At 31.6% G+C, this 15,011-nt stretch overlaps 3 protein-coding genes across 3 annotated transcripts; 2 read left to right on the top strand and 1 right to left on the bottom strand.

The window, feature by feature from the left end:
* Positions 1–5,254: 5,254 nt before the first annotated feature.
* On the top strand, positions 5,255–7,859 carry LOC112527282 ((+)-neomenthol dehydrogenase-like). Its single transcript, XM_025137819.1, has 5 exons — positions 5,255–5,316; positions 5,430–5,673; positions 6,161–6,229; positions 7,119–7,307; positions 7,380–7,859. Exons 1-5 carry the CDS (start codon positions 5,303–5,305, stop codon positions 7,776–7,778), a joined length of 915 nt encoding a protein of 304 aa, XP_024993587.1. The 5' UTR covers positions 5,255–5,302; the 3' UTR covers positions 7,779–7,859.
* A 711-nt stretch (positions 7,860–8,570) lies between these two features.
* LOC112528615 lies at positions 8,571–12,054 on the bottom strand. Its single transcript, XM_025139635.1, has 6 exons — positions 12,050–12,054; positions 11,114–11,358; positions 9,803–9,895; positions 9,702–9,714; positions 9,304–9,587; positions 8,571–8,869 (listed from the first exon to the last, which is right to left on the bottom strand). Exons 1-6 carry the CDS (start codon positions 12,052–12,054, stop codon positions 8,571–8,573), a joined length of 939 nt encoding a protein of 312 aa, XP_024995403.1.
* A 685-nt stretch (positions 12,055–12,739) lies between these two features.
* LOC112527813 (short-chain dehydrogenase/reductase 2b-like) lies at positions 12,740–14,993 on the top strand. The gene is made up of 5 exons (XM_025138624.1): positions 12,740–12,850; positions 13,478–13,721; positions 13,811–13,879; positions 14,183–14,371; positions 14,474–14,993. Exons 1-5 carry the CDS (start codon positions 12,828–12,830, stop codon positions 14,849–14,851), a joined length of 903 nt encoding a protein of 300 aa, XP_024994392.1. The 5' UTR covers positions 12,740–12,827; the 3' UTR covers positions 14,852–14,993.
* Positions 14,994–15,011: the final 18 nt, after the last annotated feature.

Raw genomic sequence — 15,011 nt, forward strand, 5'->3', positions numbered from 1 at the left:
ATTTTATAGAAAGGTTTATAAAATATTGACGTCGACGAAACTAGGGACAAACTTAGTTCAATGGTTACAGTGGCACGGGCTGCCGTTTCATTCCTCCGTCATAGCGTAAAAAAAAATTAGGTTCGTGAAAAGGTGCAACTGTACCGATTTGCTGTCTGTCATCATATATATTATAAAACTACAATAAAAACACAAGTTGGAAATGTTAGATCCGTCTCTAACATTTACCTTACTCATATGTTGGAAAGCCATCGAATTTTGTTTTTGTTTTCCATTTTGTAACCTAATTTTAGGGTTTTAAATTTTACTTTAATTTTTTATGTCACATTTTATATTAATTTTTACAATATAAAGTATTGAAGCAATATTATTATCTTTATTTATTAAATCACTTGCTGTAAAAGAGGGTCCTTTCTTCTTTCTTTGTATGCCATTTCCTGGGATGGATCCAAATTTTTTTAAAACGGTGGTATCATTTGACTATAAAAATCAAATATAAGAAAAAAAATATTTTTAAATTGTGGCACCATTTAACTAAGAAAATGACACTAACATTATTCAAACTCGGGTCTGGGTTGGAATAAAAGCCTTGCAAACCAACTCTACAAAAGAAAACTTGTTCAGATTACAGTTTCAAAATACATACGGTGGCATACAAAAAATTAATACGGTTGCACATCTCACGAACCTATTTTTTTTACCATTCGACAAAGAAATAATACAGTGGCACGTGCCACCGTTGACACCGCCATAGGTCCCTGGCCACTTCACATGTGCCCAATGGAGGAGAAAAGGTACCTCAACCCCCATCAAATTATGTTTCATAATATGTAGTTAGTAGTATAAAAACTAATCATTCTTCACTAATGGTAGTTATATAACTCTTTTATTCACCATGTATATAGGCATATGTTGCGAAATTTTGTGTGTATATATATATCTTCTATATATAGAGGAGCGATCAAATGAAAACCACCCTCATTTGTACAAACCGTGCAAACCATCTTCATACGTCGATTTCATTGTTTAATCTTATGAAATTTTTTCATTAAATTATTTAATCTTGTGAAATTGGTTCATATAATACTTTTTTTGATGAATTTGTTTCATATATGGTTATAAAATTATTTCATATAATATTTAATGAAACTGTTTAATGTATTTCTCTAAAATTAAAATAATGAAGATAATAATATTCATGATTAACACCCTTCATAATAAAAATGGTTAATCAACCTCTTATAACTACAAAAATATGAACAAAATAAAAAATTATGATTAGTTGAATGAGGTTTGCACGGTTTCTACAAATTGGATGGTTTTTATTTGAACACTCATATATATATATATATATAGAGAGAGAGAGAGAGAGAGAGAGAGAGAGAGAGAGAGAGAGAGAGACTTGGGATCATGTGAGACCAAGGTTTTTTTTTTCGTGAGATCTGTAAGACCAATTCTCAACCCTTAGATTAGATCTAGAATCTGAACATTCATAATCATAAAATTGCCACGAGACTAATCAATAATCACAAAATTGTCACCATGCAACTTTATACTATTAGATCATTAGCTTATAAAGTTGATCAATGAACATAAATTGTTCTTACGGGACTCACGAAAAACCCTTGGTCTTACATACATAGGGTTGGGTTTACATACGACCAAGGGTTTTTTGTGAGACCTGTAAGACCAATTTATGTTCAATGATCAACTTTATAAGCTAATGATCTAATAGTATAAAGTTATATGGTGACAATTTTGTGATTATTAAGAAGTCTCGTGGCAATTTTGTGATTATAAAGGTTTAGATTGTAGATCTAATCCAAGGGTTGAGAATTGGTCTTACGGGTCTCACGAAAAACCCTTGGTCTCACATGATCTCAAGTCTATATAATATACATATACATATATACATACATGTACCTATACATATACATATATACATACATGTACCTATACATATACATATATACATATATGTATATGTATTTATTTTAAAGAATAAAATAAATACATAAAAACAAATTTGGTATGGGGTTTTATTGCTTTAGCCATCCGCAACTCAATCCCCGACCTTATCAAATTTGAGTGGTCGAACTTCAACTTCAAAATATTGTGCAGGATCATATTTGGCCGTTTAAAAATTATAAAAACGATAAAATTGATTTTGTTTCTTATATATTTAAAAATAAGTCTTCATTTAATAACTCATAAAACTGTAATAACTCTGAGAACAACAGTGTATTATATGTCATTTCACATTATTTTTTCCATACATAACTTGAATTTAATTATTGTATTAATTAACATATATTTGTTTCACATATGTTGTTACACAATATAAACATTTTCTTATCTGTTTGTAAATGAAAAAAAACAACCAAATAATTTTACATTATGAACCAAATACATCATAAAACAAATATATATTAATCAATATATTAAATTTAACCTTAGATGAAAAAAACTCACATAAAATAAAACTTTACGATAATAATTCACACAATTATCATAATATATAAAATTATTTAATAATTTTAAAATCACATGAATTAAAAAAATCAATAAATCAAAATAAAAAAAAATCAATAAATCAAAATTATTTAATAATTTTAAAATCACTGATCATATATACCATGGTTCCTAGCAAAGGTAGTGGTAAATCCTATTAATAACTTGTATGTTCCATCCCAAAGGAAATAAAATTCCGAACCATTTATAGTATTTTATAAAAAGGTCTATAAAATACTGATGTCGATGAAACTAGGGACGGACTTAGTTCAATGGTTACAGTGGCACGTGCCACCATTTTATTTCTACGTCATAGTGTAAAAAAAATTAGGCTCGTGAAAAGGTGCGACTGTACCGATTTGTTGTCTGTCATCATATATATTATGAAATTACAATAAGGACACAAGTTTTTCTTGGTAGAGTTGTTTTTTTTTTCACCCTCGGACAGATTTTGAATCCTGTAGGTATTATTTTTTTAGTTTTTAGCTTTTAATTTAAGATTTATTATGTTTTTAAAAAAATTTACAATAAAAGACTTAAATACAAGACCCCACATATGAAAAATAATAACCTAACCAACATATCAATTATCTATACTATCTTATTAAGCAAATTTAGCAAAAGTCTTAAAGTCTTAAAATACTTGACCAAAATACCTTTTATACTTACTTTTTCACTTTTTCACCCCCTCCTCTCCTCACATACAATCACCCCCCACATACATTCACCCTCTCAACCAGATTTTTTTAAAAATTATAATTTTAAATTTATACTTTATACCCCTATAACTAATTAATTAATTTACTTTATGTCATTTACTTTTAAATGTTTCATTTTAAACATTTATCAAATTAACATACATAATCGTATATCAATTAAAACATGTTTAAAAAATATATTTTTATTTTAACAAGTTACACCATTATAATCGTCTCGTTAATACCTTCGAAATGTGTCCAATATTTTGAATAGTTTTTGACTTAATTATATTATTACATATTATATATATATTGTGAAAAAATATTTTTAATATTTACGATTTATACTTTTATAGTTATTTATTTATATATATACTATATATTTTAGGGTTAGGCTGTCCAAATTACATTATATAATATGTTTTGAATTATCATGTTTTTGGGTTTTTTTGAAATATATATATACATGTATTAATTCAACCTTAATCTGAGTTTCTGGACAAAAAAGAGGGTAAACAGTTGAAATTTCATTCTAAAACCCATCTTTTTTTGTCTTTTCATGACTTATGATCTGTCAAATTTGTAGTTTTCTTTATTGGTTTTGAGTGTTTATCTTAAAACTCAAGTTTCTTGGTTCTTTGCTCTTGGTGTAAATCGAATACATTTGTGAAGTCGTTTAAATATATTGAATTTTAAACTGTCATACAATTTTTTCATCGATAGTCTGTAATTGGAACCATAACTCTTATTTATTCAAATTGTATTAATATGTAAAGACCAAGTGTAATATATATCATCGTTAAATCTTATCTTATAAAATCAGTGGAACTTCAAAATCGTTAAAATTCATGGCTCCCGCTGTATTGGTACACAACTAGTGATGTTATGAAAAATATCCCGTTTTAATCAAACCGTCCGTTTTTTAAAAGAAATCTAATCCGTCCCTCAATGAAACAACTTGGGATCATGTGAGACTAAAAGCTTTTCATGAGACCCGTAAGACCAATTTTCAACTATTGGATTAGATCAACGATCTGAACATTCATAATTACAAAATTGCCACGAGACTTCTCAATAATCACAAAGTTGCCACCATGCAACTTTAGATCATTAGCTTATAAAGTTGATCAGTAAATATAAATTGGTCTTATATGTTTCACATAAAATCCTTGATCTAATGTGAATCCAACCCATAAAACCAAGCCTCAACTTACTTAAAACTCAGTCGTGGGTGTTTCTAAGCCACAAACACACATACGACCAAAACCATATCATGATATATATCACATATAAACATAGACTTGGGATCATGTGGGACCAATGTTTTTTCGTGAGACCCGTAAGACCAATTCTCAACCTTTGGATTAGATCTACAATATGACAATCTAAACATTCATAAACGCCACAAGACTTCTCAATAATTACAAAATTGCCACCGTGCAATTTAGGTCATTAGATCATTAACTTATAAAGTTGATCAATGAACATAAATTGGTCTTACGAGTCTCACGAAAAACTCTTGGTCTCACGTTAACCCAACCCTATATACATATATATTTATATATATAGATGAGTGATCATATGAAAACCGCCTTCATTTGTGTAAACCGTGCAAACCACCTTCATTTGTCGATTTCATTGTTTAATCTTATGAAATTTTTTCATGAAATTGTTTAATCTTGTGAAATTGTTTCATATAATACTTTTTTTGATGAAGTTGTTTCATATATGGTTGTGAAATTGTTTCATATAATACTTAATGAAACTGTTTCATGTATTTCTCTAACATTAATGAAACTGTTTCATGTATTTCTCTAAAATTAAAATAATGAAGATGATAATATTTATAATTAACACCCTCCACAATAAAAATGATCGATCAACCTCTCATAATTACAAAAAATGAACAAAATGAAAAATTATGATTGGTTGAATGCGGTTTGCACGGTTTGTACAAATTGAGTGGTTTGCATTTGATCGCTCCCCTATATATATATATATATATATATATATATATATATATACACATGTGTGTGTGTATATATATGACAAATATTATCTCATTTCTCTATTGCAATTCGGACGACTAATTAATGGAGGGCAAAAGGTACCATCCATCTTCATCGATATTATTATTTCAGCTTCTTAATTTCATAAAAATAATTCATAAAAACCTTCAAACTGTTCTTATAAATTCAATATTTGTTTTCGAAATTCCAGATGTGCAGTTGTTACCGGAAGTTACAAAGGGATTGGATTCGAAACATGTCGTCAACTTGCTTTGAGCGGGATACAAGTCGTATTAACGGCTAGAAACGAGAGTCGAGCGGCTGAATCTGTTGAAAAACTCAAAGAATCCGGCCTTTCGAATGTCCTTTTTCATCAACTCGATATCAAAGATCCAAGTAGCATAACACGTTTGGTCAAATTCGTCGAAACCCACTTCAAGAAACTCGATATCTTGGTAAGTGAAAGCTTCGTGACCGTATATATAACACTTTGAAGGGATGTTGTTCACCAACACACTTTGACACAGATATATTGATCGAGATACTGAGTCAGCAAAAAAAAGGAGTTGTTTTCTAACTCGGTCCACGTCTCAGTAGGCACTTATTTAGACACTTGATAAACAATCATTTTCAGTTACCACTGTAAAAAAAAAATTTACACGGATTTTATGTATATATCTTTGAAATAATTGTCCTTCTTTTATTAATCTGGATATCCAACCCGCTATGAGAGCCGACTAATCCCAGAGTGACCATCTGCTTTGCAGATAGCCCGGAGTCACCGCATTTGAACCTCCGTGGCCACAAGGGAATTTTTATTCCTACTTAGATTTGAATCTGGGACCTCTTGATACTTTTAATCTTTGGAGCTAAGTTCAAACTAATCAGACACCGTTAATAATTGTCCTTTTTAATGGAAGAAAATGTAATTATTGTATGCAGGTCAATAATGCAGCAGAAGGTGGAGTTATTTATTTAAATGAAAAAAAATTTAAAGATGGAGGAGGATTTGTAAGTATTTCTATGCAAAAATCTCATTCTTTAGTTGGTTATTACATTTAATTTTAATAACAATTAGTATTTTCATAATGCATGATTTATTTATAATCACTACAACAAAATCGGATTTATAGGACACTTCCAAGTCTTAATTTTTAAACGTCCTAATAGAACTTTTTATAAGACTTAGTTTATAGGACAAAAAAAAATGTCTTATCTAAAGGTGTTGTAATAAGTTTATATGACGTTTTTTGAAAAATTGTCCTATAAAAACAAACGTTCTATAAAAAATAAATTTGACTTTATATTAAAAATGTACTAAAAAACTTGTTAAGACGCCCAAAAGCGTCACATAAACTTATTACAACACCTTTAGATAGGACGCTTTATATTTTGGTCTTATAAATTAAGTCCTATAAAACAGTTTATTGGGACGCTTAGAGATTGTGGGTATCCTATAAACCCAATTTTGTTGTAGTGAATTAAGGAAACAAATGAATTAAAAAGTTTAAGTCGAGTTGAGTCGAATCGAATCAAGTAGCAACGCTTGCAGTTTTTTTCAATTTTCGTCGAGTTTAATAAATTTGATTACATATTGTGAGTAAAAAATAAGTTTAATTTAGAAGTATGACTCGTTAAATTAAACGAGATTTATTTTGTGTTTGAGATCTACACGAATTTCGAAAATTTCTAAGTTTAAGCTCGAGATTAATGAGCTGAAGTAGCTCGTTGAATACTCGAATTATTAATACACATATTTATAATGTTTAAAAAGAGTCCAACATTGAAAATTTTCACGACAGAAAGTTTTGTACAATAAAAATGAAAATAAGAACTACCAACGATCTTTTCCCGAGTACTTCTTACAGTAGAAGCTTGACGGTTTATTTGGTTCGGTTAGGTGCAAGTGTTGGATGAGAATGTACACCTTCTGACCGGCGTTATGGAGCAAACTTATGAATTGGGACAAGAGTGTTTGAAAACAAATTATTACGGAACCAAAGGAATCACTGAAGCGTTTGTTCCTCTTCTTCAGCTCTCTAACTCGCCAAGAATTGTGAATCTTACCTCCTCTTTCGGAGACCTACACGTAAGTAACTCATATTCACGTAAAAGTAAAGAAATTTCACATGAAATGAACGTTATTTTCTTGTTTTTTTAGTGGTTTCACAATGAGAAGTTGAAAGAAGAATTGGAAGATATCGAGCATTTAACTGAAGAGAGGATCGACGAGATTATCCAATGGTTTTTAAAGGATTTAAAGGCTGATAAGTTGCAGGAGAATGGATGGCCTCTGACCGCATCTGCTTATAAAGTTTCGAAAGCCGCTGTTAATGCTTACACAAGGCTAATGGCAAGAAAGTTTCCAAATATTCTAGTGAATTGTGTGCATCCTGGGTATTGTGTAACAGATATCACATCAAATACAGGATTTAGTACTGCAGAAGAAGGTGCTAAAGGTCCGGTAATGGCTGCTTTGTTGCCGAATGATGGACCATCAGGGGTCTATTTTAGTCAAACGGAAATAACCCCATTTATGATTGCAAAAAGATCAATGTAATAAGAACATTTTATTATTACTCTTTGTAACGAAATCGTATCAGCTTTTTATTTCGATTAGTTTGTTCATTTGAATTTGAAACTGAAGTTTTTTGGAATATTAATACACAACTAGAACGGCAACAATGCGCTCTAGCCAAAACAATTTGACTTGATGGAAAGCATACGAAAGTCCAAAGGAAAGTAACATATCGAACCTTTGCCACTAGGGGAACCAATTTGGATACATCGATCCTGTACTCAGCAATAAACCTGAAATACAAAGAAAGACTTTAAATGTGAAAGATCTTGAAATGAGATCGAGAGACGGGCAAAAATGATATGGAGTCACCTTGCTTGATCATGATTGTAGACGGGTTCGTGGGGCAAAATGTTTTGCCTGGGGGCGATAAAGATCTTAGTGAAATCAAAACTAGACAAGATCAATGGTATTTAAACGATTTGAAGAGAGTATGATGCGACGAACCTCAAGGTATTTAAATGTAGTAGCATCACCTGGAAAAACACCATGTTTTACGCTTTGCAGCCTCAAAACTTTCTTCTGTTTCACTATCATCATGGTCCAAATCCTCTTCGAAAACCTAACATGATATATAAACATATATATGATCTAAACATGTATAACAAATATCAAGCAAGAAATCAATTGGTTATAAATGCACCTCAAATAAGTGGGAAACCCTTTTGTGGACCCAAGGGTTAGGGTTGTTTGGCGGTTGCTGAATGGAATGGTGTAAGATGATTAAGTGGTCCAAATCCTCTTCGAAAACCTAACATGATATATAAAAATTCATCACCGATTTTGTTTGCGCAAATCTGACTTCACAATCTTCATAGCAGAAAAACATCTTTCGACTGTTGCGACATCAACCGGCAAAACCAAAGCTAACTTTAATAACCGATATACTAGAGGATAAGTTGTATGTTTTTTTGTTTCCACTAGCAATCTAGCGAGCTCGGCAATACCACTCAAATCAGCAAATCTTTCATCTTGACGCACAATCAAATAGTACATTTTAAGTTGTTTCTCAAGAGCGATCTTTTCCATACGACTAAAATCATGAGGATACAACTCGCTCAACTTCAATAAATCTGATACATTGAACTACGAGAATGAATCACATAGACTCAAAGCTACTATATTTTTAAGCAATTCAGTGCTTACCTCACTAAATCAACTCCCAAACTCTTGAATTTGCATGTCTACAATAATGTTGAAAATATCAAACTTTTAATAATGACGATTGGTGATGTTGGTCCTTTGTCTTCCGTTTTTTGAATAACGATTTTTCATTAATGCCATTTTCTTCACAAAAAAGAATACATTTTCTTCAAAAGTGGATCAAAACCAGTTTCTCTAAATTATTACAATAGCTGTTTGGTTCCTCTTATCAATGAAACCGCTTCCAAAATATCTTGATCTTTTTTTTGAAGAGCCCATGACAACAAGTCTGTGACCTCTAAAATATGAAACATCAAATGCAAATAAATCACGAAATCAAATATCTTCAAATATGCTAAAATACCAGTTGCTTGAGTGCGATTAAAACCATTATCCACGTCTTCTTCAACACACTTGAGCACTTCAACAACATTCGGAAACAAAGCAATCAACCTCAAAATGGTTTTGTAATGAGAACCCCACCGTGTATCTCCGGCTCGTATAAGAGAAAGCTCTTGGTATTTCTTTGTTCCAGTTTCAATTTCACACTTACCAATTGCTTCTTGCACTCTATCTTTGTAACTTTGTAGAAGCATGTCTTTAAGCTTGGACAAAGCATTCACCACATTGCGCAAACCACCACAACAGCTAATTGAAGTTGGTGAGCAAAACAATGGATATAATATGCCGAACTATTTTCATTCAAGATCAAGGCCTTAAATCCATTGAACTCACTGCACATATTGCTTGTTTCGTCATAACCTTGCCATCTTACCTGTTTCAAACTCAATCCATGTTCAACAAATAAAGTATCAATGGCAAGTTTAAGAATTGAAAAAGATGTATCGTCACATGAACAATACCAAAAAATCTCTCCTTAACAATACCACGTGCATCAACATATCGTAAAACCACCGCCATTTGTTCTTTCTTAGACACGTCACTAGACTCATCAACTAGCAACGAGAATACATTATCACCAACTTCTTTACGAATGGATTTGAGTATTTGATTTGCAAAACAAGCAGCAATATCTTTTTGAATACTTGGAGACACCATTTGATTATTCCTTGGAACATTTTTTTAAATATAACTTTACCTACATCCTCACTGCAATCATCAATTAAGGCTAATGTTTCTAAGAACATGCCTTTAAAAATATTCATCGTGACCATGAAAGGGCAATGCATTCTTCAACAAAAATCTACATGCCTTAATTGAAGCATTTAATCGTATTCGATGCTCATTCTTCTCCTTCTCAGTTTGTTTATGAAAGACAACGACAATAGATCGATCTTGGCTCATTAGATCCTCACTTTTCTTAAGTATTTTATTGTGAAAACTATTAATGTCGTCGACATAAAGACCACGTCTTTCCATTTTATTCCAACTATTAAAGACATCCGTTACAAAAATATCACTCCCACATTGCCTACATAATGATCTCTAAACAAATAACAACACAAACAAAAAGCTTTATCCGTTTTTACACCATACTCCAACCAATTAGCGTATTGATCAAAACAAGCCGGACAAAAACGTCTTCCTTTACTCATGACAATAGCAATAACAAGATAAAAATCAATGGTGTATCTTTATCAATAGTAACATTTAACCTAACATGGATTTGCTTCTTTCTACATTATCCTTGATAAGCCCTGCTTAGTTTTCTTATCCAAGTTCAGAAGATAAATAACTAGTTGCCCATTCTAAAACCATATCCATTGCCACAATTGGTGTCGATATTCTGTAGAAAGTGGTTATATATCAATCATAATTTTAACTAAAAGGTTCTACCCATGTTAATTTCAAGTATAAAATGACATTTCAGCAGGATGGATGTTACTTTATTTTTCTTTTGTGGAATTCATTTGTCTTGTGGAACTTGGAGTATGAGAATAAGTTTATTCATTTTGTTGTTGATAAATGATAAACATCTGTTTTATGTGGGTTTTTAGGTAGAATTAAGGTCACGAACTAACATTTTCATTTGCCTAATCTAACATTTCCATTTGCCTAACAAAATTGCAAAATCAACCTAACCTTTCCATTTGTCTACAAAGTTGCAAAATTAACCTAACATAAGCATTCACCAAATCACCAATTATGAAGCAAACAACAAAATCGAAGTCATTAAAAATTAAATATTGGAAATCAAAACTTTAGGTTTTTACCCAATTTGGAGTAGCAATAGACGCAATCGGCAGCCGTAGGTGGCAGTGCACGGTCAGGTGCACTGCAGGAATCAAGATTCAAGCAAGCAGGAAGCTGGAAGCAGCAGGAAGGCGGAAGAGGGAAGAGGGAGCAGTGGCCAACAGGGCGGAAGCGATGTGCAGGAAGGGAAGCAGGAAGCAATGGTCGACTGTCGATGAATGAAGGTAAAGCCTGAGGCTGAAGGTGAAGCCATGCCCGTGGAAGTCTGGAAGAAGGTTAAATGAATTATGGGCTAGACTGGGAGTAAGGGGACTTTATGTTTATTTTATTGCGGGTCTGATTAAAGAAACATAAAAACTATAAGTAAAAAAATGGGTTTTGTAGACTTAATTTTGTTAGGGTCCCAGGACCCCAATCCCAAGCACATACATCCACCCATGCTCTGGCCGGCAACGAAACTAAAGTTTGACGCTGGTCCACTCGTCCATCGGCTAAGCTTCAACTATGTGCTCATAAAAATAAAAATGAAGTGTTAGATCTTGTAAGTTAAGAAATTTTGAATTTCCGTACAAATCATAATAAGGATTGAAATATGGTGTTATGGGAACATCATGTCACAAAATACTAAATTTAATGTGTTCGTATAACAAGATATAAATATATAACTTTAACTAATTTACTAAAATTAATTAATAAATATAAAAAATATAAATATGATTTTAAACTATTTTACTTAAATCGATTAATATACATATAAAATAAATATAATTAAATGATAAATTAATAAAATATATATATATATATATATATATATATATATATAAATGCTACAATTTAGCACCATTCACCACTTGAAGACGATAACGTCCCGTCGAGATGGCGGGTCAAATATGTATTGATCGTAATTCTCTAATACAAGGTTTTTTGACCAAAAAATATTAATAATTAATTCTTACAGCATGTCATCTTTGATTTTTCAATTCAAATTAAAATTAAAATTAAAAATAAAGTAAAAATACGAATAAATAATTTTATTATAATAATGAAATTTTAATATAACAACATTCCACTGATATCAGATATAATTTTGTGTCAAGATAATAATAAAAAAACGAATATAATAAAGAAAATGTATTAAAATCAAAATATCAGTTAAAATCAAATATTTATTATTATATTATAAGAAGTGTTTTTTTGGTGTGTGTTTTAATTAATTCTTTTTCAGATTTCAATAAAATCTCATAAATATAAGACTTAGAAATCTTAATGGGTGGTAAAGAAAAGGCGGCTTAAATACGTAGTCATTGTCTGCTGATTCATCCAAGAAATCATTTATGTTTACTGAGTAAATGTTTACTGACTGTCACTTGTCTTATCAGATGAGTATGATAATGATTGAGAATCTTACTTGATAAATGAAGGAGAAAACTCTTATCTGATAAATGATTATCAGACGAAAGACGGTTACCAATAATTTATTTTGATGATAGAAAACCCGCTTGGTATTTGGATTAAAAAAAGGAAGTCAAAGATTTAATGCTCTTACTACATTATTTTCCATGAAAATCCATATGGCATTAAAAATAAATGAAAAAGAAATGAAGTTGAAATCCAGTATATAAGAGAGGTTGTTTTCTTCTCATTCCATAATCCATCCCAACTTCCCAACTGATCATCAACTTCCAAAGTGATCATCAACTTCCCAACTGATCATCAACTTCCCAAGTGATCATCATGACAACAATGGAAGACAAAAGGTACACCCATCTTCATAACATCTCATGATTTCTGTATCTATATATATATATATATATATATATCAAGGTTCAAACGAGAACGTTAACTATTTATGAAAACAAGAAAAAAGTTGTTTAATGTATAAAATCACATGTGATTTTACATTTACGTCAAAAAATGGAAGCAGATTACTTTTGAACCTGTATTGATTTTGTATGTGAATATATATGTATGTGTGTGAATCATATATGATTTTGTACGTGAATATATACATGTATGTGAATCATGTGTACGTGAATCATATATGATTTTCTACATTAACGACATTTTTTAGTTTTCTTAAATAGTTAACGTGAACGACGAAATCATATGTGAATCACATGTGATTTTAACGCTAGGGCAAGCGGTCGTATGACTTGGCCCGTGACCTCATGTTGCAATCAAAGTCGTATGTAATTTTACATGTAATTATAGTGTAAAATCACAAGTGATTCGACCGTTTTCATGTTCACTTATTTTGTTATTGTTCTCGTATATACATACATGTATATGTATATAAAGAGAAAGAGAGAAATGTACACAAAACTGTTATATAATCCAAAAAAAAAAATCTTCTCACAAGCTCGATTTTTATTTTGGAGTTTCAGATGTGCACTTGTAACCGGAGGAAACAAAGGAATTGGATTCGAGATATGTCGTCAACTAGCCTCAAACGGGATCARAGTCRTATTAACAGACAGAGACGAGAGTATTGGAGTCGAAGTTGTTCAAAAACTCAATTCTTCTGGTTTTCCAGATGTCGTTTTTCATCAACTTGAYATCACGGATCCGAAAAGCATTGCTTGTGCGGTCGATTTCGTCAAAACCCATTTCAAAAAACTCGATATCTTGGTAATTGTCGTATACTTGGCTCTAAAAATAYGTATYTTTCGATATTAAATAAWTTGTTTTTAATATTGAAATATAAATTGTGTGGGCAGGTCAATAATGCAGGACATATGGGAATGGTTGTTATCAATGAAGAAGAATTTAGAGCCGGAGATGGATTCGTAAGTATATTTATTACATTTGTGTTGGGTGATAATGAAAAAGGAATCAACAATACATAAAACAACATATTCAAGGTTAGATAAATATTTTAATGTAGCAAGATATAAAAACCAACCAACCTGTACATTTTGGGTTGGGTTGGATTACACTTTGGTTTGGGTTTGGTTGAGATTTTTCAAATCACAAACATTAGGTTGAATTGTTCAAATGTCTTCAATCCGATCATCCTAACTCATGAGCACTCCTAATATATGCATAGAATTTGTGGAGTAACATTAAATATACGGTGTTTGGTTTCTTAGATGCAAGTTTTGGACGAAAAGGCGCATCTTTTAACGGGTATTGTGAAGCAAACTTACGAAATGGGGAAAGCTTGTGTCGAAACAAATTACTACGGAGCTAAAGCAGTAACAGAAGYGTTTCTTCCTCTTCTTCAGCTCTCCAAGTCACCAAGAATTGTGAACGTCACCTCCCTTTACGGAGAGTTATTCGTAAGCGTGCAATTTCTCACACACACACACACACAAAAAACGTTATGTATACATATTAGAAAATAAGAAAAACAACATAAAATTTTGTTTTCCTTCTTTCAGTGGATCCATAACGAGAAGTTGAGGAACGAGCTACGAGAAATGAAGGATGTAACTGAAGAACGAGTTGATGAGATTGTTGAGTCGTTTTTGAAGGATTTCAAGGCCGATAAATTGGAAGAGAACGGATGGCCTCTAACAGTGTCTGCTTATAAAATCTCGAAAGCTGCTCTCAATGCTTACACAAGGCTTATGGCCAAGAAGCATCCCAATATACTTATAAATTGTGCGCACCCTGGTTACGTGATAACGGATATGTCGGCTCAAACGGGCTTCATTACCCCCGAAGAAGGTGCAAAAGGTCCRGTAATGGCTGCTTTGTTGCCCGAAAATGGTCCTTCTGGCGTATACTTTAGTCAAATGGAAATTGGCTCATTTTGAGTATCAGAAGGCCAACGAATAAAAGAATCACATGTATTGCTCATACTTTACGTTTTTTTTTATTCAATAACCGTATCATATTACGGATGTGATGTTTCATATTACGGATGAGATCTTAAACAACTATCGGTTTCTGCAAGTCTTGCTAATCATGCCATTA

This window comes from Cynara cardunculus (assembly GCF_001531365.2).
Source record: "Cynara cardunculus var. scolymus isolate 2C chromosome LG 15, CcrdV1, whole genome shotgun sequence".
NCBI lineage: Eukaryota > Viridiplantae > Streptophyta > Magnoliopsida > Asterales > Asteraceae > Cynara > Cynara cardunculus.

Bases quoted from the DNA above. Each gene is read 5' to 3' on its own strand.
- LOC112527282 (XM_025137819.1), top strand. The intron at 5,674-6,160 runs GTAAGTGAAAGC...TATTGTATGCAG, and splicing joins TCAAGAAACTCGATATCTTG to GTCAATAATGCAGCAGAAGG. The intron at 6,230-7,118 runs GTAAGTATTTCT...TGGTTCGGTTAG, and splicing joins TTAAAGATGGAGGAGGATTT to GTGCAAGTGTTGGATGAGAA.
- LOC112528615 (XM_025139635.1), bottom strand. The intron at 9,896-11,113 runs GTAAAAACCTAA...TCTCGTTGCTAG, and splicing joins CTATTGCTACTCCAAATTGG to TTGATGAGTCTAGTGACGTG. The intron at 8,870-9,303 runs GTATTTTAGCAT...TCAATGTATCAG, and splicing joins TAATCGCACTCAAGCAACTG to ATTTATTGAAGTTGAGCGAG.